Source organism: Bombina bombina, chromosome 2 (genome assembly GCF_027579735.1).
Source record: "Bombina bombina isolate aBomBom1 chromosome 2, aBomBom1.pri, whole genome shotgun sequence".
NCBI lineage: Eukaryota > Metazoa > Chordata > Amphibia > Anura > Bombinatoridae > Bombina > Bombina bombina.
In genome coordinates, this window is record NC_069500.1 from 713420547 (window position 1) to 713444310 (window position 23764).

At 36.4% G+C, this 23764-nt stretch overlaps 1 protein-coding gene across 1 annotated transcript in view; it reads right to left on the reverse strand.

Annotated features, from left to right (window-relative positions):
- FRMPD1 (FERM and PDZ domain containing 1) overlaps positions 1–23764 on the reverse strand; it is a 378412-nt gene that overhangs the window by 316502 nt on the left and 38146 nt on the right. Inside the window, exons 3-6 of the mRNA XM_053702711.1 lie at positions 17308–17410; positions 16732–16777; positions 13277–13381; positions 7009–7104 (exon numbers count right to left, since the gene is read on the reverse strand). Of these exons, the coding sequence (XP_053558686.1) occupies positions 7009–7104; positions 13277–13381; positions 16732–16777; positions 17308–17410 (350 nt within the window). The remainder of the gene's footprint in view (positions 1–7008; positions 7105–13276; positions 13382–16731; positions 16778–17307; positions 17411–23764) is intronic.

Sequence of the window (23764 nt, forward strand, 5' to 3'; positions counted from 1 at the left end):
TCACAATGCTTTTTACATTCGTCACAGCATTTGTATTTTAGGGTATTTTAAGGTATTTGTTTTATCACTAAGGTTTATGCACTAGGTAAAATTCACATAAATTGTGTATTAATGTAATGTTAAAGATACTATGTTGTAGTATGAAAAAAATATAAATGAATCACAACTGCTGAGTTAATAGGATTTGTAGCAAGGTTTAAACTAGATAATAACATGGATTACTAAAAGAAGTAATGTCAGAATCCGAGTGTAAACTTTGCAATTTTGTTATATGGATAAATATCATTAGATATTTCTATAGCTGTATCGAGTAAATGATTACTGGAGGAACAACAGAAAAACCATGACTATAACCAAAGGAAAAATGAAACAGTGTTAACACAAAAAATAGCTACTATGAAAATATAAAGCTTTACCACAATATATCAGGAATATGGGCAAGTATGCGTAGCAGTTATTGCAAAAAAGATAATAGCATGAAAAATAAGTAAGAGGTTACAGACTGTACCTTGAGGGTAAACAAAGTATTTAGAAAGTTTAAGGTAAAATCTCACAGCTTGAATTGGGGAAGCGGTTGCAGCGCTGATGCCGAAGATGTTGGCGTGTGACGTCACAGCTCCACGATGCAGGGCGGAGGATTAGGCTGAATGAAGTAGCTGACAGTAACGGCTTGGGAAAAAATGTCAATCCGGTAACAAAAGATGTAGGCTGGTTTCAGCAAGAAAAGTTTGGTGAATCCGAAAAGATATAATTTAGGATGAAATCCAAAGAGGTAAATTAGTGCTCAGTTTGAATCACACTATGGTTAGTGGAAAACAATAACAAGCAAAGTGGAGAGGGGGGAGGAGGCTTAAATAGCATAGCAGGTAAATTGATCAGAGAATTAAAGGGATATTCTCAGTACAAGTAACTGGTTGTTATTAAACAATATGTAAACGTGACAGGATGCTCCCCTAAATGATCCACTCCGTGGATCAGGGATGAGGACGATCCGGATTCTGTTGATGGAATTGCGAGATGAGTCTGGGGGCAGATATATTAACAGCTGGCTCCCAAGAGTCATGTTCCGAAGTGTAGCCTTTCCATCTTATCAGATACTGTAAGTTACCCCTATACATTCTAGAGTCAAGTATGGATTTAACCTCATATTCAATGTTGGGATCAATGGAGATAGGAGGAATACTTTGGCGTGAAGTGGCATCACGTACAGAACGGTAGGGTTTTAGTAGGGAAACATGGAAGGTAGGGTGTATTTTCAGAGTGCTAGGTAATTGTAACCGAACTGCATTCTCATTTATGATTTTGATTATCTGAAAAGGTCCAATGAATAAAGGTGAAAGTTTCTTGCTAGGAGTATTAAGATGTAAGTTTTTGGTTGACAGCCAAACTAAATCTCCAAGGGAGTACCGTGGTGGAGCCATCCTTCTTAAGTCGTAATAAAATTTCTGTTTGGTTTTAGCTTGTTCAATAGCGGTCCTGACTTTTGCAAAATTAGAAGTGATGGAATTTGTTAAATCAGAGATATATGGTAGTGAACTGATTTGGGGTAGTAGTTGAAATGTTGGATGGAATCCATAGTTAATGAAGAATGGAGTCTGGTTGGTTGTGGAATGTACTGTGTTGTTGAAGGTAAATTCAGCATAGGGCAGATGTTGAGACCAAGAGTGTTGGTCGAAATGACAATAAGACCTTAGGAATTGTTCAATGCTTTGGTTAGACCTTTCAGTCTGACCATTAGTCTGAGGATGATAAGAGGTTGAAAGTCTTTTGTCAATATTGAAAATCTTGCAAAATTCAGTCCAGAGAGAACTAGTAAACTGGGAGCCACGGTCTGTTAAAATGCGTCGAGGGAGACCGTGAAGTCTGAAGACGTGTAGTAAGAGCAAATGTATAGTTTCGGCAGCGGTAGGTAGCTTGTGGTACGGTATAAGATGTATCATCTTACTGAATAAGTCCACCACGACAAGGATGGTAGTATTATTGGAGGATCTGGGGAGATCAACGACATAATCCAAGGCTATGTCGGCCCAAGGTCGTGATGGAGTAGGTAAAGGCATGAGTAACCCATAGGGCCTATGTTTTGATCTTTTAGTGGTAGCACAAACTGAACAGGTGTTAATGTACTTCATTATGTCGGTATTCATATCAGGCCACCAGTAACTCCTTTTAATAAGCTCTTGTGTCTTGTGGATTCCGGTATGTCCCGCAAATAAGGATTCATGAGCTGAATGTAATATCAAATCTCTGATAGAAGGGGGTACATATAACTTCTCATCAAAATAATAAAGGGAATCCTGTTTCATATGTAACTGTTGAAGAGGTTTAGTTTGATCTTTATGTTGTTCTTCTCTTAGGAATGGAATAGAATCAATGAGAAACAACAGGTATTTATTCTCTGGGATTACAGATTCTTTTGGAAGGTAGAGATCGGAGGGAGTAGGCAGTCGTGAGAGAGTGTCTGCCTTCTTGTTCTTACTAGCCGGTCTGTAAGTGATAAGGAAATCAAATCTGGAGAAATACAGATTCCAACGAACATGTCGTGCAGTGAGGGTTTTCGTACTTTTGAGGTACTATAAATTCCTATGATCAGTATACACTATGGTTGGGTATGTCACACCTTCAAGGAGATGACGCCACTGTTCAAAAGCAACCTTGATAGCCAGTAACTCTTTGTCACCCACGGGGTAATGCAACTCAGGAGCCGTCAAACATCTTGAATAAAAAGCTACGGGATGTAGAGGTTTCTTTAGGTGTTCTCTTTGTGAAAGAACGGCTCCAATAGCATAATCGGAGGCATCGACCTCTAATACATATTGGAGTTGGTTGTTAGGGTAACGTAATATAGGTGCAGAGGTAAATTTTTGTTTTAGAAGATCAAAAGCCTTTTGGGATTCAGCAGTCCAGATGAACTTAGTATTTGATTTTGTGAGGTTGGTAAGTGGTTTGGCAATTGCTGCAAAATTATTTATAAATTTTCGGTAAAAATTTGCAAAGCCAAGGAAGCTTTGTACCTGTTTCTTATTACTTGGCTCTGGCCACTGTCTTATGGTGGTGATTTTTGAGTCATCCATCTGTATGCCAAATTCCGAAATCTGATAACCAAGAAAGGTGATCTGTTTTGTATGAAATATACATTTCTCGGCTTTAGCATATAAGGAATGTGAGCGTAAGCATGATAATACCTGTCTGACGTGTTTTATGTGATCTTCTAATGTTTTTGAATAGATCAAAATATCATCAAGATAGATTACAATATAGGTGTCAAGAATATCTTTGAAAATATCGTTAATAAAGTGTTGGAAGGTTGCCGGGGCGTTGCAGAGACCGAATGGCATGACGGTATATTCGTACAAGCCATAACGAGTACGGAATGCCGTCAGCCATTCGTCTCCAGCCCTCATACGAACGAGATTATATGCACCTCGAAGGTCAAGTTTAGTGAAGACCTTGGCACCTTCCAAACGCTCAATTAGCTCTGATATAAGGGGCAAAGGATACCGATTTTTAACAGTAACCTTGTTCAGCTGCCGGTAGTCCACTATGGGTCTTAAACTGCCATCTTTATTTTTTACAAAAAACATACCGGCCGCAGCGGGGGAAGTAGATGGTCTGATGAACCCCTTCTGTAGATTTTCTTCAATATATGATTTTAAGTGTTCCAGTTCAGGTTTGGACAACGGGAACACATGACCGCAAGGTATGACTGCACCTGGTAATAAATCAATAGGGCAGTCATAAATACGATGCGGCGGTAGATTTTGAGATTCTTTTTTACTGAAAACATCAATAAAGTCAGCATAAACATCAGGTATCTCTATATCAGTGGAGATTTGAGGTGGTTGTAAAAGCAGAGTAGGGTAGCAAGTGGATAAGCAGTAATCAGAATTAAGCTTTACAGTTAGATCTGACCATGAAATCAGAGGGTTATGTAATTTTAACCATTGTAGGCCTAAAATGAGAGGGAAGACGGGGGATGTAATGACATCAAAGGAAATGTACTCCCTATGGTGGTCTGGTGTGGATAGGAGCAATGGTATTGTTCCATACATTACCGGTCCAGAGGACAAAACCTCCCCATCAATACCCCTTAAAGGTACAGGAGCCTTTTTTTTTATAAGTGGAATTTTATTTTTTGTGGCAAAAGACACATCAATGTAAGAGGCAGAAGCACCAGAGTCAATTATCCCTGAAACGTTCACTCGAAGTTGATCCCACTGCAAGAGAAGGCATAGGTTACAGTAGCTTGCAGAGTGAGAAACAGCATTTAAGGAATAAAAAGGATGGGAGTTCTTACCCTTATTCTGTTTCTGGAGAATGGGACAGGCCTTGACAGTATGCTCTTCTGATGCACAGTACATGCATAAATTCTGGGAGCGCCTTCTTAACTTTTCTTGATTGCTTAATGGGCCTTTAAGAAACCCAATTTCCATAGGTTCAGTGGTGTTTTTAACATGAGAATGTGTGGGTAAAGAAGGGTTTTGTTTTTTATGTGTTGACTCATGATAACCTTTCTCGTTTTGTCTCTCCCTAAGCCTTCTGTCAATACTGATACTGAGATTAATTAGTTCCTCCAGAGTGTGAGGAATTTCAATGCGAGAAAGTTCGTCTTTAATAGATTCTGACAAACCCAGTCTAAACTGTTTTTTTAGAGACAAATTATTCCATTGGGTGTCAGTAGCTAGCCTCTTAAAATCTGCAATATAATCTTCTACATCTCTTCTTCTCTGTTTAAGAGAGCGCATTGCAGTTTCAGCGGTTAATTGTTTGTAAGGGTCGTCATAAAGCTGACCAAGGGTAGAAAAGAAGGAATCTAGAGAGTTAAGTATATCGTCGTTTGTTTCCAGGAAGGAATTAGCCCAGCTTCTGGGTTCTGCTCTTAAATAGGAAATGGTAGTCATCACCTTAACTCTGTCAGTGGGATATGTGTATGGTTTTAGTGCAAACAACAGAAGACAAGAGTTTTTAAAATCTCTAAATTGTTTTCTATCCCCTGAGAATACATCTGGGAGACTAACTTGTGGTTCCTGGAACCGGGTTCTACTATCTACAAAGTCTTTAATATAAGTTTTCAGTCCCTGGTTTTCTTGTTTGAGGGTATTGAGGCCATCAGTTAAGGCATCCACTTTTTGAGAGAGAGTTTGTATCTGATTAGACATCTCAGCTGGATCCATATTTTAGGGCTTGTTATTCTGTAATGTTAAAGATACTATGTTGTAGTATGAAAAAAATATAAATGAATCACAACTGCTGAGTTAATAGGATTTGTAGCAAGGTTTAAACTAGATAATAACATGGATTACTAAAAGAAGTAATGTCAGAATCCGAGTGTAAACTTTGCAATTTTGTTATATGGATAAATATCATTAGATATTTCTATAGCTGTATCGAGTAAATGATTACTGGAGGAACAACAGAAAAACCATGACTATAACCAAAGGAAAAATGAAACAGTGTTAACACAAAAAATAGCTACTATGAAAATATAAAGCTTTACCACAATATATCAGGAATATGGGCAAGTATGCGTAGCAGTTATTGCAAAAAAGATAATAGCATGAAAAATAAGTAAGAGGTTACAGACTGTACCTTGAGGGTAAACAAAGTATTTAGAAAGTTTAAGGTAAAATCTCACAGCTTGAATTGGGGAAGCGGTTGCAGCGCTGATGCCGAAGATGTTGGCGTGTGACGTCACAGCTCCACGATGCAGGGCAGAGGATTAGGCTGAATGAAGTAGCTGACAGTAACGGCTTGGGAAAAAATGTCAATCCGGTAACAAAAGATGTAGGCTGGTTTCAGCAAGAAAAGTTTGGTGAATCCGAAAAGATATAATTTAGGATGAAATCCAAAGAGGTAAATTAGTGCTCAGTTTGAATCACACTATGGTTAGTGGAAAACAATAACAAGCAAAGTGGAGAGGGGGGAGGAGGCTTAAATAGCATAGCAGGTAAATTGATCAGAGAATTAAAGGGATATTCTCAGTACAAGTAACTGGTTGTTATTAAACAATATGTAAACGTGACAATTAATATTTACTCGGATAGGTACCGACACTATCAACAAACAATTTTGCACCAAACAGGCCCACTCTACTCAGTTCTTATTATCTGCAACCCTGAAGTGAAAGTTCATCACGTAATTGTGGTATTTCACTAAAACAATACAAGCGTGAAAACGCACATTTACACTAATCAACTTGCATAGCATAAGATCTGAGTGAGAACCTCAATTGCAGATACACTGGAAAAGTCCCAGGATACTAGGGAGTTCAAACTACTGTTTTGAGCCTCTCATGTGAGCAATATCTGATAAAGAAAACATCCGAGTAATAATAACACTATCAGTTGTAAACTCAGGACACTATTAAACCAAATTGGTCAACCACGAACAATCTCAATATTTTAGACTGTTAACATGGATCCATGAGGGAAAAATTGTCAAAATTTTAAAATTGTAAAATCTAAAAATTTTAAAATTGTCAAATTGTTATAAATTATCTGTGAATCAATGCTACTCACAACCGAATAGACGGTATCCGTATAACAAGTATAGGTCTTGAAAAAGAACTACCAGGGTTAAAGCCATTAACCTTTGGAACAAGTATAGTTCTTGAAAAAGAACCACCAGGGTTAAACCATTAACCTTTGGTACATTGCTTTTATATTGTTTTTATATTGTTTTTGTTATTTGATGTCAATTGATTATACATGTATTTTAATAAATTTAATTTTTAATCTAATATTAGAGTCATAGACCCTGCCTCATTTTTGTTGGTGCTTTGATAGTCACAAGTTCAGTGCTACCACCATTTTAAGTATCACATCACACATTAAAATATTCACATTCTGTTCATGGAAATGACCAAATCAGATATCTGTCCATTCATGTTTTTAGTTAAAAATTCTATTGTAACATTACACAGTATAAAAATCTTATTTTTTTATACATTGATGCATTCATAAACTAACACCTACATTTGTAAACTTGTGGATCAGCTAAAAAAAGCAATACCTTTACTGTTGTTTTCTTCTCAAATTTAAATGCCTTTGTTTGTCCATTTTCTAGATAAACCTTCAGGACATTGGGCATAAAAAGAAGTGAATTCCCCTGTAACAAAAATATAATGTTATATAAATACTATACTTTAAAGGTTAAATATATATTCTAGCCAAGGTTTTTGCATGAAAATTCCTCAGGGAAGTAAATGTGTCATTACACAAAGATTACATCTGCTTTAGACACTGGGATAGCTTGATATCTGTTAGGCTGCTTTCTATAGCTTATTTCAGCAGAGAATGAATCTAAATGAATAGCATCTGACATGTATTGTTCTTTTCTTGACAGACAGAAATGTGGAAATAGATACTGTCATTTTGAGATTGTGGATCAAATTAAGCTTTGTTGATTTGGTAGCCCCACTATCAATGCTGATGTACATATTGACTGCAGCAAGAGTTTAATATAGGCACTCTGCCAATAGAAGCATCAGAAGATAGTGTGAACACATCTATACATAACAAAGAGCGTGGTTTATCATCACAAATCATGTGTTCCTATATCAGTTTCTGCTCAGAACTCTTCTAATGCTGCACACACAAAAAAAAAAACGAAAAAGCTTAGGAATCTAAGGCCCAGATTATGAGTTTTGCGTTAGAGGCTGTGAGGTGCTAACGAGCAGGTTTCCCTCACTGCTCACTTACCTACAGTGCTGGTATTACGAGTTTTCAGAAACCTGTCGTTAAAAGGCAAGAAGTGAGCGTTGAGCAAAATTTTGCTCATTACCGCACTCCAATACCAGCGCTGCTTAAGTCAGCGGTGAACTGGTGTAACGTGCTCGTGCACGATTTCCCCATAGGAATCAACGGGGAGAGCCGGCTGAAAAAAAGTCTAACACCTGCAAAAAAGCAGCGTAAAGCTCCTTAACGCAGCCCCATTGATTCCTATGGGGAAATACATTTTATGTCTACACCTAACACCCTAACATGAACCCCAAGTCTAAACACCCCTAATCTTACACTTATTAACCCCTAATCTGCCGACCCCAACATCGCCAACACCTAAATTATAATTATTAACCCCTAATCTGCCGCTCCGGACACCGCTGCCACCTACATTATACTTATGAACCCCTAATCTGCTGCCCCCAACATCGCCGAACCCTACATTATATTTATTAACCCCTACCCTGCCACCCCCAATGTCACTGCCACCTACCTACACTTATTAACCCCTAATCTGCCGCCCCCAAAGTCGCCGCCACTATATTAAAGTTATTAACCACTAAACCTAAGTCTAACCCTAAATCTAACATCCCCTAACTTAAATATAATTTAAATAAATCAAAATAAATATTCCTATCATTAACTAAATTATTCCTATTTAAAACGAAATACTTACCTGTAAAATAAACCCTAATATCTAGCTTAGGATTCATTTTTATTTTACAGGCAAGTTTGTATTTATTTTAACTAGGTAGAATAGTTATTAAATAGTTATTAACTATTTAATAACTACCTAGTTAAAATAAAGACAAATTTACTGTAAAATAAAACCAAACCTAAGTTACACTAACACCTAACACTACACTATTATTAAATAAATTAACTAAATTAAATACAATTACATAAATTAAATTAAATTAGCTAAAGTACAAAAAAAACAAAACACTAAATTACAAAAAATAATAAACAAATTACAGATATTTAAACTAATTACACCTAATCTAATAGCCCTATTAAAATATAAAAAGCCCCCCCAAAATAAAAAAAAAAACCTAGCCTAAACTAAACTACGAATAGCCCTTAAAAGGGCCTTTTGCGGGGCATTGCCCCAAAGTAATCAGCTCTTTTACCTGTAAAAAAAAATACAAACAACCCCCCAACAGTAAAACCCAACACCCACACAACCAACCCCCCAAATAAAATACTAGCTAAAAAAAACTAAGCTCCCCATTGCCCTGAAAAGGGCATTTGATGTGCATTGCCTTTAAAAGGGCAGTTACCTCTTTTGCAAGCCCAAGACCCTAATCTAAAAAATAAACCCACCCAATACACCCTTAAAAAACCTAACACTAACCCCCTGAAGATCGACTTACCGGGAGACGTCTTCATCCAAGCCAGGCGAAGTGGTCCTCCAGACGGGCAGAAGTCTTCATCCAAGCCGGGCAGAAGTGGTCCTCCAGACGGGCAGAAGTCTTCATCCAGACGGCATCTTCTATCTTCATCCATCCGGCGCGGAGAGGGTCCATCTTCAAGACATCCGACGCGGAGCATCCTCTTCATCCGACGACTAACACAGAATGAAGGTACCATTAAGTGACGTCATCCAAGATGGCGTCCCTTAGATTCCGATTGGCTGATAGAATTCTATCAGCCAATCGGAAATTAAGGTAGAAAAAATCCTATTGGCTGATGCAATCAGCCAATAGGATTGAAGTTCAATCCTATTGGCTGATCCAATCAGCCAATAGGATTGAGCTCGCATTCTATTGGCTGTTCCAATCAGCCAATAGAATGCAAGCTCAATCCTATTGGCTGATCCAATCAGCCAATAGGATTGAGCTTCAATCCTATTGGCTGATTGCATCAGCCAATAGGATTTTTTCTACCTTAATTTCCGATTGGCTGATAGAATTCTATCAGCCAATCGGAATCTAAGGGACGCCATCTTGGATGACATCACTTAAAGGTACCTTCATTCTGTGTTAGTCGTCGGATGAAGAGGATGCTCCGCGTCGGATGTCTTGAGGATGGACCCGCTCCGCGCCGGATGGATGAAGATAGAAGATGCCTTCTGGATGAAGACTTCTGCCCGTTTGGAGGACCACTTCTGCCCGGCTTGGATGAAGACTTCTGCCCGTCTGGAGGACCACTTCGCCCGGCTTGGATGAAGACGTCTCCCGGTAAGTCGATCTTCAGGGGGTTAGTGTTAGGTTTTTTTAAGGGTGTATTGGGTGGGTTTTATTTTTAGGTTAGGAACTTTGGGCGGCAAAAGAGCTAATTGCCCTTTTAAGGGCAATGCCCATCCAAATGCCCTTTTCAGGGCAATGGGGAGCTTAGGTTTTTTTAGATAGGTTTTTATTTGGGGGGTTGGTTGTGTGGGTGGTGGGTTTTACTGTTGTGGGGGTTGTTTGTATTTTTTTTACAGGTAAAAGAGCTGATTACTTTGGGGCAATGCCCCGCAAAAGGCCCTTTTAAGGGCTATTGGTAGTTTAGTTTAGGCTAGGGTTTTTTTTTATTTTGGGGGGGCTTTTTTATTTTAATAGGGCTATTACATTAGGTGTAATTAGTTTAATTTCTGTAATTTGTTTATTATTTTCTGTAATGTAGTGTTTGTTTTTTTGTACTTTAGCTAATTTAAATTAATTTAGGTAATTGTATGTAATTTATTTAATTTAGTTAATTTATATAATTATAGTGTAGTGTTAGGTGTTAGTGTAACTTAGGTTAGGTTTTATTTTACAGGTACTTTTGTATTTATTTTTGCTAAGAAGTTATTAAATAGTTAATAACTATTTAATAACTATTCTACCTAGTTAAAATAAATACAAACTTGCCTGTAAACTAAAAATAAATCCTAAACTAGCTACAATGTAACTATTAGTTATATTGTAGCTAGCTTAGGGTTTATTTTACAGGTAAGTATTTAGTTTTAAATAGGAATAATTTAGTTAATGATAGGAATTTTTAGTTAGATTTCTTTTAATTCTATTTAAGTTAGGGGGTGTTAGGGTTAGACAGATTTAGGGGTTAATAACTTTAATATAGTAGTGGCGGCGACGTTGGGGGCGGCAGATTAGGGGTTGATAAAAGTAGGTAGGTGGTGGCGATGTTAGGGACGGCAGATTAGGGGTTAATAATATTTAACTAATGTTTGCGAGGAGGGAGTGCCGCGGTTTAGGGGTTAATATATTTATTTTTTGTACTTTAGCTAATTTAATTTAATTTAGGTAATTGTATGTAATTTATTTAATTGTATTTAATTTAGTTAATTTATATAATTATAGTGTAGTTTTAGGTGTTAGTGTAACTTAGGTTAGGTTTTATTTTACAGGTACTTTTGTATTTATTTTTGCTAAGAAGTTATTAAATAGTTAATAACTATTTAATAACTATTCTACCTAGTTAAAATAAATACAAACTTGCCTGTAAACTAAAAATAAATCCTAAACTAGCTACAATGTAACTATTAGTTATATTGTAGCTAGCTAAGGGTTTATTTTACAGGTAAGTATTTAGTTTTAAATAGGAATAATTTAGTTAATGATAGGAATTTTTAGTTAGATTTCTTTTAATTCTATTTAAGTTAGGGGGTGTTAGGGTTAGACAGATTTAGGGGTTAATAACTTTAATATAGTAGTGGCGGCGACGTTGGGGGCGGCAGATTAGGGGTTAATAAAAGTAGGTAGGTGGTGGCGATGTTAGGGACGGCAGATTAGGGGTTAATAATATTTAACTAATGTTTGCGAGGCGGGAGTGCCGCGGTTTAGGGGTTAATATATTTATTATAGTGGCGGCGATGTCCGGTTCGGCAGATTAGGGGTTAAAAATTTTCTTTTAGTGTTTGTGATGTGGGAGGGCCTCGGTTTAGGGGTTAATAGGTAGTTTATGGGTGTTAGTGTACTTTTTAGCACTTTAGTTAAGAGTTTTATACTATGGCGTTGTAGTGTAAAACTCTTAACTACTGACTTTAAAATGCGGTACCAGTCTTGACAGGAGAGGGTGTACCGCTCACTTTTTGGCAGACTCGTAATACCGGCGCTATGCAAGTCCCATTGAAAAAAGAGGATACGCAATTTCCGTAAGTGGATTTGCGGTATTTCCAAGTCTGGCCATAAAAGTGGTACACCTGTACCTGCAAGACTCGTAATACCAGCGGGTGTTAAAAAGCAGCGTTAGGACCGGCCAACGCAGCTTTTTAAACCTAACGCAAAACTCATAATCTAGCCGTAAGTTGTTAACCTCTAGGTTGTCAGAGAAGTCTGCAAGTGCTTAGTATAACTAAAAAGAACTGTGCATTCTGAAGGAAAAAATTAATTTTAATTCTGTAGAATTCATAATTTCATTTTACATATGTATATTGTAGCCTGTGAGTATTTTACTGGCTAATAAAAAAGCAAAGCTTTGTTTTTTTTAACTTTTCTTTAAAGGGTCAAACTAAAATTCGCTTTCATGATTTCGATATAGCATATAATTCAAAACAACTTTACAATTTATTTCTAATCTTTAATGTGCGTCTAATGGGAGCTAGCTGAACAGAGGGGGATTCAAGGAAAAAAGGCATATAAATGCTGCCACCAATCACAAGCTAACTCCCAGAAGTATACTGATGCTCCTGAACCTACCAAGGTATGCTTTTCAACAAAGGATTACCAAGCGACCAAAGCAGATTAGATCATGTGAACATGTGAAGAGGCGGGGGCAGTTTGAACTTTGAGAGATGCAAAACCCTTATAACAAGAATATAATAATTCTGACATTTCACACTCATTGTGGCCTGCTCCATATTGATACCTTATAACAAGAATATAATAATTCTGAAATTTCACACTCATTCTGGCCTGCTCCATCTTGATACAAGAAATAAATCCTACAAGTAGTAAAAGTCAGGTTTATACCTGCATCATATTTAAGTTACTAAAGCTTTTTTTTTTTTACTTTGCAATAAAGCAAACCTCAAAGGCAAGTTTTAATATTGTTTCTGGTATATTCATGAACCAATGAACGAGGGATCTCTTTATATACTTCTTTATGTATAATGTATACAATGTATTTGTTCATTTCTTAAAGAGATTTGAAACCCATCATTTTTCTTTCATGATTCAGACAGAGCATACAACTTTAAGGTTTCCAATTTACTTATATTATCAAAATTGGTTTGTTATGTTAGTCTGTGTTGAAGAGCTATCTAGATGCTCTTGCTAATGTATAATATTTTTGCAAATATGCTGCCATATAGTGCTCGCTCCTAAGCTTATAAACCTGATTTTCAAAAAAGGATAACAAGAAAAAAAATTAAACTTTATAATAGAAGTAAATTGGAAAGTTGTTTGAAATTGTATACCCTATCTGAATCATAACAAAAAATAAAAAAATAGTGTTTTATGTCCCTTTAATTTTTATTTAAGGCGCGGCCAGAGGATAAATCCTACATAAGTTATAAGGGACTATGCAAACAGCGTGCTGAAATATCCTTTTTTTATTCTTTTTCCAGCTAATAGATTGGTGTTTTTACCCCAAATAAATCAATAAATGAACAACAAAAAAAAATGTTTACTAACCTGAGTGTGTCCATTTACTATAACTTCCTCTGCAAATCTTACTTTTACGGGGTTAATTCTCAGCCTGGCGCGCTTTTCAGCTGTGAGGAAGGAGGATTTGGGGCTCTATAAAAAAAGAATGAAATGAAATACACAGTAGTCTAGGTTTACAGTGAGTTACAGTCTGACAATGTTGTGTACAAGTTTCATAGTATAAATATATTTGTAAGTTTGTTATCAGACTAGAAAACAAGTGCAATTATTACAATATAAACTGATCACATGCAAGAAAAGAAACAATTAAAAAAAAAAAATCTTATGACTGCTGGGAGAGAGAAACAGAAACAGGGATTTTGGCTGCAGATACAAACCATAGGCCCAACCATACTACCCATATTTTCTAAAAAAAAGTGTAAGCTTAAAGGGACAGGGAAGCACAACATTTTCTTTCATGATTTGGAATGGATAGAACATAGAATTTCAAACAACTTTCCAATTTCCTTCTATTATCAAATTTGCTTCATTCTCTTGTTATCATTTGCTAAAGGAACAGCATTGTACTACTGGCAGCTAGATGAACACATCTAGTTAGCCAATCACAAGAGACAAATGTGTGCAAGAACCACAGTTAGAACCAGCTAGCTCTCACCTGTGTAGGATACGTGCATATTTTTTCAACAAGGGATACCAAGAGAATGAAGCACATTTGAAAATAGAAATGAATTCAAAAGTGTCTTATAATGACATGCTCTCCTCCAATGCCAATCAGGAAAGAGGCAATGGTTGACCAGATCTGCTATTAGCTATTTGGTCTCCTTCTGAGTCAAAATAAAAAAAAATCTGAATCATGCAAGTTTAATTTTGACTTTCCCATCCCCTTCAATTGTAGCATAGCCTTATGCTTGTACCAGGTATTATTAGACCAGTTAAGGACCATAGAAAGACCAGTGAAGTGCCATAGAAAGACCAGCGACGTACAGGGTACGTCACTGGTCTTTAAGGGGTTAAACACAAAATATTTTTCATGCTCATTTCTCTAACTATGGGTGCTGGTATTTTGGAACCTAGGTTACACTGCAGGTATCTGAAGGAGAGTTACTGCATATGTGCAAACACATCAGCACTGGCATGCAGTGAAAGCTAGATTTCAAAATGGCGGCACCCATGTCTAGAGGGAGGTGTGAAATAACCATAATACTTTGTTTATAAAGTGTATGTAGCGTTTAATGCCCCTTTAATATATTGTAACTATTCAATCATATCACCTCCCCCTCAAGCTACACATAAAGTATTTAGGTCTTTGAGTTTTTTTTGGTTTTTTACCATTTTAATAGCCTCCTTTCACAATATTCCAGTTTATTTATAACCTTTTGGAAATAAGGCATCCAGAACGGAACATTAACTGGTCTGTAAAGAGCCACAAAACCTGCTGCAAATATACAACTAAGCATTCTACTGGCCTTGCCTGCTGCAGTACTGTATTGTTTACCAAATTTCAAATCATCTGAAAGGTTAAAGGTAAAAATTGGTGCAAAACATAACATTTGAAGGATTGGAATAATGGTGTGAGATCTCAATGCAAAGTTGCCGATGCGCTATTGTGAAATTGTGATTTTCATGAGCATAGAAAAGTGAAATTACCTTAAATTTGAAAATCCTTTAAGTGAAGGTCAATTTTCATGTGAAAGTGCTAAGTTTTTTTTAAAAAAAACTATTAAAACCATGGGCACTTTCATTCATGAAAATTGACATTTCAGCCGTTTTTTAAAAATATACTTACCTTTTCTTCTTGAAGCCGCTCCTGTGCTTCACCAGCCAGTCGCAAGCCTCTCCATACGTCAGCAATGATGATTCCGGCATTCTCCAATCTCGGCTTCCCCCCCGGGGTAATCATTGCCTGAGGCAACGCCATGATTGGAGGAAGACGGTTTCGTCATTGCTGGGTAAGTAAACCAAGAAGAAGCAGGCTGGGCATCGTTTCAGAACGTCGATCCGGCATTTCAGAAGAACAAGGTAATTATTTTTAAAATATGGTGCTATGTCAATTTTCATGAATAAAAGTGCCCCTGTTTTTAAATAGTTTTTTTAAAAAACGGGCACTTTTACATGAAAATTGACCTTCACTTTAAATAAAGGTTCAAAGCCTTTTTTGTTTAAATGTCTAGTCCTTTTCTCAGAGCAAAGAGTTTAATGCGGGAGAAGAGGCAATTAAGAAGAAAAAAATGTAGCCATGGAAGTAACAAATACGATTACCACATCTGTTACCCTATTTTCTTTATATATTTTACTATTCTGTCAACATTTTGCAACCCCCCTCCAAAAAAAGGAATAATTTTATGTTGTAGAACCACCCTGACTTCTACTGGACTAAATGAAAAAATCTGAATTTACAATATAAATGTATGCGCACAGAGGGCTCGTTTCCATTAATACGTAATTCGGTTTGTGTGTGCTCGCAAACCACTGAATAAGCTGTTGGAAGCAATATCGTTCATCGTCGGCTTCCAACGGCTCTCTATAACTCAATTTCGTCAACTGGACTCCGGTTGCCGAAAACATTACCGTGTCCCATACAAAGTATCAGAAGCCGCTAATCTTTAAATTATACCCGGTTTCCAATGCCCGCGCAAACCGTTAATACACTGTAAAATAGGAAAAAGGTGCTTTATGAGACCTTTCTCCCATTAAAATCTAACCCGACACGCCAAAACCCCTCTATCCACCCCCCCACATCACAACTTATAATAGATGTATTAACCTCTAAACCGCCATGCCCCACAACGTAAACTAGATATTAAAACTATTAACCCCTAATCTGCCATGCCCCACAACGCAAACTAGCTATTAAAACTATTAACCCCTAATATGCCATGCCCCATAACGCAAACTAGCTATTAAAACTATTAACCCCTAATCCGCTATGCCCCACAACGCAAATAACTAATCGCTAATCCCCTAAATTAACCCCCATTACATTAAGTTAAAAAATCCTAAATTACAATTAAAATAAAAATCCTAACATTAATTTAAAAATTAAATATAAGATTAAATTACAATAATTAAATCTAAAATTACAAAAAATAAAAAGGCTAAAATTACAGAAAAAAATAAACCAAATTATCCAAAATAAAAAAAACAACCTAATCTCTATGAAAATAAAAAAAGCCCCCCCAAAATAAAAACACCACTAATCTAAACTAAACTACCAATAGCCCTTAAAAGGACCTTTTGTAAGGCATTGCCCTAGGTTAAACAGCTCTTTTACCTTAAAAAATACTAAGTCCCCCCTTTAACAGTAAGACCCCCCACCCACCAAACCCCCAAAATAAAAAAAAACTAACACTAAAAAAAACTACTGTATATTTGTATAGGCATTGACCTTAAAATGGCATTCAGCTCTTTTACGGCCCTTAAAAGTTTTCTAATCACTGTAGCATTTATTGAAATACCATATTTAGAAAAAGGAAAAAACTTACAGAGGTATTTCGAAGAACAGTCACTGTAAGAGAGTCTGCAGAATCCCTGTAACAGATAAATAAGACATTTGAACTCTTCACATAGATTGTGCTTAAAGGACCATTATAGTGTTAAAATGACAAGCTTTAATCTGTTAGAGCATGTCATTTTACCATTAGTGACACTGTAATGCTATGTGACTAACCCAAGCAAAGGTTTAAACACACAGTTAAAGTCCTGCCCTGGTCCTGAGCAAAATCTGCTGCAGATCATCAGCTCTAGTCATATAGCTAGGTCGTACGATTAGTGCTGCTGATTGGATCAGTTTCCGCTTTGGACAAGTAGTGCTCTGCAGGTCCAGAGCAGGACTTTAACTGTGTTTTTAAACCTTTGTGGGGTTAAACACATAGCATTACAGCAATGCTAGTGTTAAAATGACATGCTCTAACAGATTAGAGGATGTCATTTTAACACTATACTGGCCCTTTAATAAATGACAGACTGATATACTGAGAAAAACAATCCCTTAACCATATTTAATATACTGTAGTTTTTCTTCTGCACAAAAGAATCAATAATTATTATAGAGAGGGTACCTGACCAAGTCTGCTGCTTGCTCGATTGGAATGTTTTCCACATTTTCATTGTTTATCCTGAGTATCTGATCACCTGGGAAAAGCTTCCCTTCAGCTGGACTGCCTGAGAGTGAGAACAGGCACATTATTTATTAAAGAAAAAGGACGAGCATGCCATTTACAGCTACACAAAAACAACCTACATGTTTAGACCTTCCCTTTCTGACTACTACTATACCTGGGGAAGACAAATATAGTATTTAGTCATCCTATGTGCTGTTCTTGCCTTTGATTTCCTCTCCAATTATATAGCGCTATTTTTTTTGTATATGTACAAGACTGTGCAGAGGAGATGAGACTCAGCTGATGTAGTGGAGTGCAGCAGTGTCTGAATTCTGTTTTCCTGGTCGTTTTGAATAATGGCTGATCAAGGGGACTAGACACTACTGGGTTCCGGTTAGGGCACACTTTATGGCAGGATTAAAAATTATTATTCTTAAAGAAACAGTGAAGTGAATATAATATCATACATATGAAATAACTAATTTTAAACGTGAAATCAATTTTTTTCATGGAAAAATATTGTAAATGGGGCACTAAACTCTAAAAATGATAAGCAGAATTCCCACTACTTAATTGGTGTATAGATCTCACAAGTATAAAAACAAAAATGTAGAAATAGCTTGGATACAAGGAGCGCCTACAAGATAAGGCAACGGACAGGTACTAGTATAAAAATTAACATTTATTTAATAACACATAAACAATATAATATCATTGATCCATGTGACAAAAAACCTAATAGGTTATATTTAAGATGAATAAAAAAGAAATGACAATAAAGTTGTTGAATCTTAAAACCTTCTAAAATATATATATGTATCAAGTCCAGAGGATGTATTGATACCCTACTGTTGCAATTGTTTCTTTAATCCAATAAGTCTATGATTAGTCCAAATATGATTGTGTTCCTGATCCGATGACTAGGGCTGTAGAAAACGTTATATCCTTGATAGATAGTGAGTGCCTCACAAAAGAAAAATGGTGACAATTATTAAAAACGGTGTCTACAAAATATACAAAATCAATAAAAATTAGTGTAAAAATAAAAATAAAAGATAGTGACGTCAAAAAAGTGCAAAAAAAAAATCAAAAATGCTTGTAGAACATGCAATAAAAAACCAAAAAATAGTAAATTACAAAGTTTATAATGAAGTGTCAAAAATCAAATGTATAGTTAGCTCCAGTGATGAGTTTGAGTGGGTTATTCCCTCTTGTTTATAATCTTCTGAGTGGGAATTGAGAACTGAGGAAAATGCTGTAGAAAAAATCTGTTTTTATCCAAAGATTTTCCCTTAAAGTGCTTATGTGTTTATACCTGTTGATAAAAAGGATACAACATAGTGCAATAATGCTAAAATCTTGTATAAATAATCAGAGTGAAGCTTACCATAAATGTCAACGCGTTTCGGCCCTCTATTAGGCCTTTATCAAGACTTGGTAAGCTTCACTCTGATTATTTATACAAGATCTGTGTTTGCTGAATTATGCAGGGAAAATATGTCAGGGGCACAGTAGAGATCATGATAAAACATACACTTCACATGCAAAAAACACTGTAAAATTCAAATTAATATTACGAAATTCAGTGCCTTTTGTTTTCATTATAGTAAAATTAGCTTCCTGCCTTTGCTAATGGGATGAACAGGATCAGCATCCAATAAGTGTAGCTGAAATTTCGTCTCCAGGTCTGGCATTTTTGCTAAACATTTTCCACCTACAGATCTCGTGACAAGATTATGTCAAAATAGACAAAACACTTTTTTATTTTTTGTAAGATATTTTCTGGGGGCAGCCCCGTAAGGGTCCGTGCGGTTTTTCACTTCTGGACCAACAAAGTTTTTATCATCAGGGCTCAAGAGTAGCTTTGAAGAATGTTGCAAGCAAAAAGAGCAAAAACAATGGTATGGTAAGTAGTAACAGTTTAACGTCCCTTTAAATATTCCGCTGAATTTATAGATTTCAAAATAAACTGGACACGCTGTGCAGGTGTTTGTAGCAAAATCATATTTCAGGCATAATTAACAATGTCAAGTGAAAATGCACTTATGTCATGAAACCATAATCTCACTTGAGCTTATCAGGAAATTGTAATTATTCTATCTGTCTAATCACATGTTCCATTAATGGAACCACAAAGTGTGCCCAGGATCAACTGAGAATTGCATGTTTATTGTTAACAATTTCACAAGATGTGTGTTGTTCTTAGAAAAGGTAGCACTTTAAAATTAAATTAGACCATTAAATAATAATAATAATAATAATAATAATAATAATATTAATAATAGCATATTCAGAATAAAAAACAACAAAAAAAGAATAATAATAAAAGCAATATATTAAGATAAAAAATGACTTTCTTTTAAGAAAAATTCAACATTTAATTTAGCATAAAATGTTTATTTATACACAGTGATACATTTCCAATGCACTTGCACTATTTCGCCTGCTTTTTATGTCATTTAACATAAATATTAGTTTTTCCACATCCTGAGAACCCTAGTCCTTCCTAAGTGCTGTGCAGTCATTAGTTTATATGTGCAGGAGCTCATTTGGGCCAGATTACAAGTGATGTGCTATTTAATGCTCTCAAGCAAACATTTTACTTTCAACTTTACTTCTGGTCGTGTTTAAGCACAAGCGAAAGCCGACACACTATAACTTTGTGAGTTTGAATACCTCGACCACGCTAACTTTTTCTCTCCCCTATATTTCAATGGAGAGAGGAAACTAGAAAAAAATAACACATCGCTTGCAAGCTAACCTAACAGGAGATAAACCTACAGCACTAACCCTGAAGTAGTTTTGAATATTTTACATTCCAATGTTCTTTACATAGAAGAAATGTTCTATATATTCATGGAGATAAGCGCACTCTCAGGAACGAATAACCAGCTCAATAACTTGTTTGCTTGTTCTATGGCGATTTACCACCTTGGTGCAGCTTCTTTTTAGCCCAGTAATGCTTTTCACAGACCTATTATGGTCAGTACAGCACCGAAATACCAGGCAGTTTCTCTCTGAACAAAGAACACGGCAACCCCAGACAATCATTTCGTCTTTCATTGGGCCTTGTCAGTGAGGTGCAGCCATATTCATCTAAGCACAACTGGAGAGTAAGCAATGGCACTACATGCAGGCAATCTCCCCGTTATCTAAGTGTGAATATTAGTGTATACTGTAGTATTTATTATACATAGGGAGTGGTGCTTAGCAAGAATTTATTAGAACCAATAGTGGGAAAGAAGAATAGGCATAAGTAGTCAGCGCAGAGAGTACTGTTGTGCATGCTTGAGTGGGAATACTCTCTCTTCTTCTTTCCCACTAATGGTTCTATATTCATCAAAGCACACTGGGCAAGGAGTCCACGTCGTCTGGTTGCCCCTTTTTCCCTTAGTGAGACTTAATACACACAGAGAGAAGCGCACTCACAGGAACGAACAACCAGCTCAATACCATTGTTAGCCTGTTCTATGGTGATTTACTACCTGGATGCAGCTTATTTTTAGCCCAGTAATGCTTTTCACAGAGAATAATATATAATTTATTTTTTGTAAAATATATATCTATACCTATATATATATATATATATATATATATATAAACAGTATATATATATATATATATATACTGTATATATATATATATATATATATATATATATACAGTATATAATTTTGTAGAAAAAGATCAGCACTCACCAGCACCATCAACCACTCTGTGCACAGCTCTTAAATGTTTAAAAGCAAGATGTTTGAAGACCAGGATCCGGTGTTTATCCTACTGTATGTGATCATCAAAAACGAGCAAGCACCATGAGATTATATAAACACTTTTACTGTGTCATACAAAAAACCATAACGTTTCGGCCCCACACGGAGGCCTTGGTCACATGGAAATACCACACAACAAGTATGATTGATTAGTTGCTGATGGATAATAGTACGCAAAAAAGTGTGACAAATGGTTTATCACAAAAAAAAGTCTTTAGTTTGATATTCGCTTATATATTCATTCGAAATTTGTTTGTTAAAGTAAAAAGGGACGAATTATCAAGCTCCGAATGAAGCTTGATGCCCCTGTTTCCGCACGAGCGTTCAGGCTCGCCAGAAACAGCAGCTATGAAGCAACAGTCTTGAGACCGCTGCTCTATAACTGGTCAGCCTTCTCTGAGGCTGCGGACATCAATCCACCTGATCCTATACGATCAAACTGATTGACACCCCCTGCTAGCGACCGATTGGCCGCAAATCTGCAGGGGGCGGCATTGCACAGGCACGGTTTAGACATTAATGGCTGTGTATTGAGTTTTCTTTCATGAAAGTGGCAAGAGTCCATAAGCTAGTGACGTATGGGATATACATTCCTACCAGGAGGGGGCAAAGTTTACCAAACATCAAAATGCCTATAAATACACCCCTCACCACACTCATACCTTAGTTTTACAAACTTTGCCTACTATGGAGGTGGTGAAGTAAGTTGTGCTTGATTTCTTCTGTGATAGGCGCTTCAAAGCATTCTGAAGCCCAATTCCTCTCAGAGTACAGTGTTTGTCAGAGGGATGTGAAGGGAGTATTGCCTATTGATTTTATGGTTTCACCCATGGGAAATCTATTCAAAGGCTCTCTGTAATTGGTCGCAGGAATTCATCCCCTGCCTCCCTTTTCAGATCGACGTTATACTCCTATACCATTACCTCTGCTGATAGTTTTCAGTACTGGTTTGGCTATCTGCTATATGTGGATGGGTGTCTTCTGGTAAGTATGTATAATTTTTTAAGACACTCTCAGCTATGTTTGGCGCTTTATATTATATTGTAAAGTTTTAAATATATGTGTTTGCTTATATTTGCCATGAGTCAGGTCTATGTATATTTCCCTTTTTTTTGCAGACTATCAGTTTCAGTATGGAAATTATGTTTGGGAAGATTATTTAAATTTTTTCTTACCTGGGGTTCCAGTTCTTTCAATTTGACTTTGTTTTCCAAACTTTTCGTGGGCAAACTAGGCTCGCAAGGACGCAAAATGCTGTTTTTTATGGTGTCATTCTTGGCGCGAAAAATTTTTGCCACAAAGTTGCATCTATAGTGACGCAAGTCTCGTCATTTCCTGTGTCTTTGTTGACATTAGTTCTTTTGGCGCGACTTGTTATGACGCGAGTTGCATCATTTCCTGGTTTGGCGGCCTGGTTTGGCGGCAAAAAACGTTTCACTTCCATTTGCGTCATGCGTCATACTTGGCGCCAATATTTTTTTTATATATAACTCTTCTTCCTTTAATGCTTCTGGTTCTCTTTATATTTTTAAGAGCTATGATGCTTATTTCCCTGCATCTTACTTTAGCATAAGCATTTTTCCCATTCCTGAAACTGCTATATGAGGAAATTGGATATTTTGTTTAAATGTTGTTTTTTTCTTTTTACATTTTGCAAGATGTCTCAGTTTGATCCTGCCTCTGATGTTGCTGTAAAAACCATACTGCATGAACACAGTTCTACCAAAGCTAAGTGTGTCTGTTGTAAATTAGCTGATGTTATTTCTTCAGCTCAATTATGTGGCATTTGTCATGACAAGCTGTTGAATGCTGATAATGTTTCTATTAGTACAAATATATTGTCTGTTTTTCCTTCAACATCTAATGTACCTGTTTTTCCTGCAGATGTAAATAATTATATTGCTGCAGCTATAGAAAAGGCTATGTCCGCCTTCAAATAAACGTAAAAAGTCTTTTAAACTTCTCATAATTCTGATGACATTTGTATTGACCGACAACATACTGAAGTATCCTCTGCTGATGAGGATCTCTCTGGTTCAGAGGATCCTGAATCAGACTCTGAAATTGACAAATCTTCCTATCTGTTTAAGATTGATTATATTTGTTCTTTGTTGAAGGAAGTGTTGGTTACTTTGGGTATTGAAGAGTCTAGTCCTCTTGATAACAAAGCCAGTAAACATTTAAATTCTGTTTTTAAACCGCCAAAGGTTGCTCCTGAGGTTTTCCCTATTCCAGATGCTGTTTCTGATATGATTACTAAGGAATGGTCTAAACCTGGTTCTTCTTTTAACCCATCTTCTAGGTTTAAGAAGTCGTATCCTTTACCTGTGGCTAATTTAGAGTTTTGGGAAAAAGTCCCTAAAGTTGATGGGGCTATTTCCTCTCTTGCCAAACATACCACTATCCATATGAAAGATAGTACTTCTTTTAAGGATCCTTTAGACAGTAGGATTAAATCTTATCTCAGAAAAGCTTATTTACATTCTGGTTATATTCTTAGACCTGCCATTTCTATGGCTGATGTGGCTGCTGCTTCAACTTTTTGGTTGGACAGTTTAGTTCATCAGGTAGAAGATTCTGATTTGTCTAGCATTGTTCTACTGCTTCAACATGCTAATCATTTCATATTTGATGCTATATTTGAC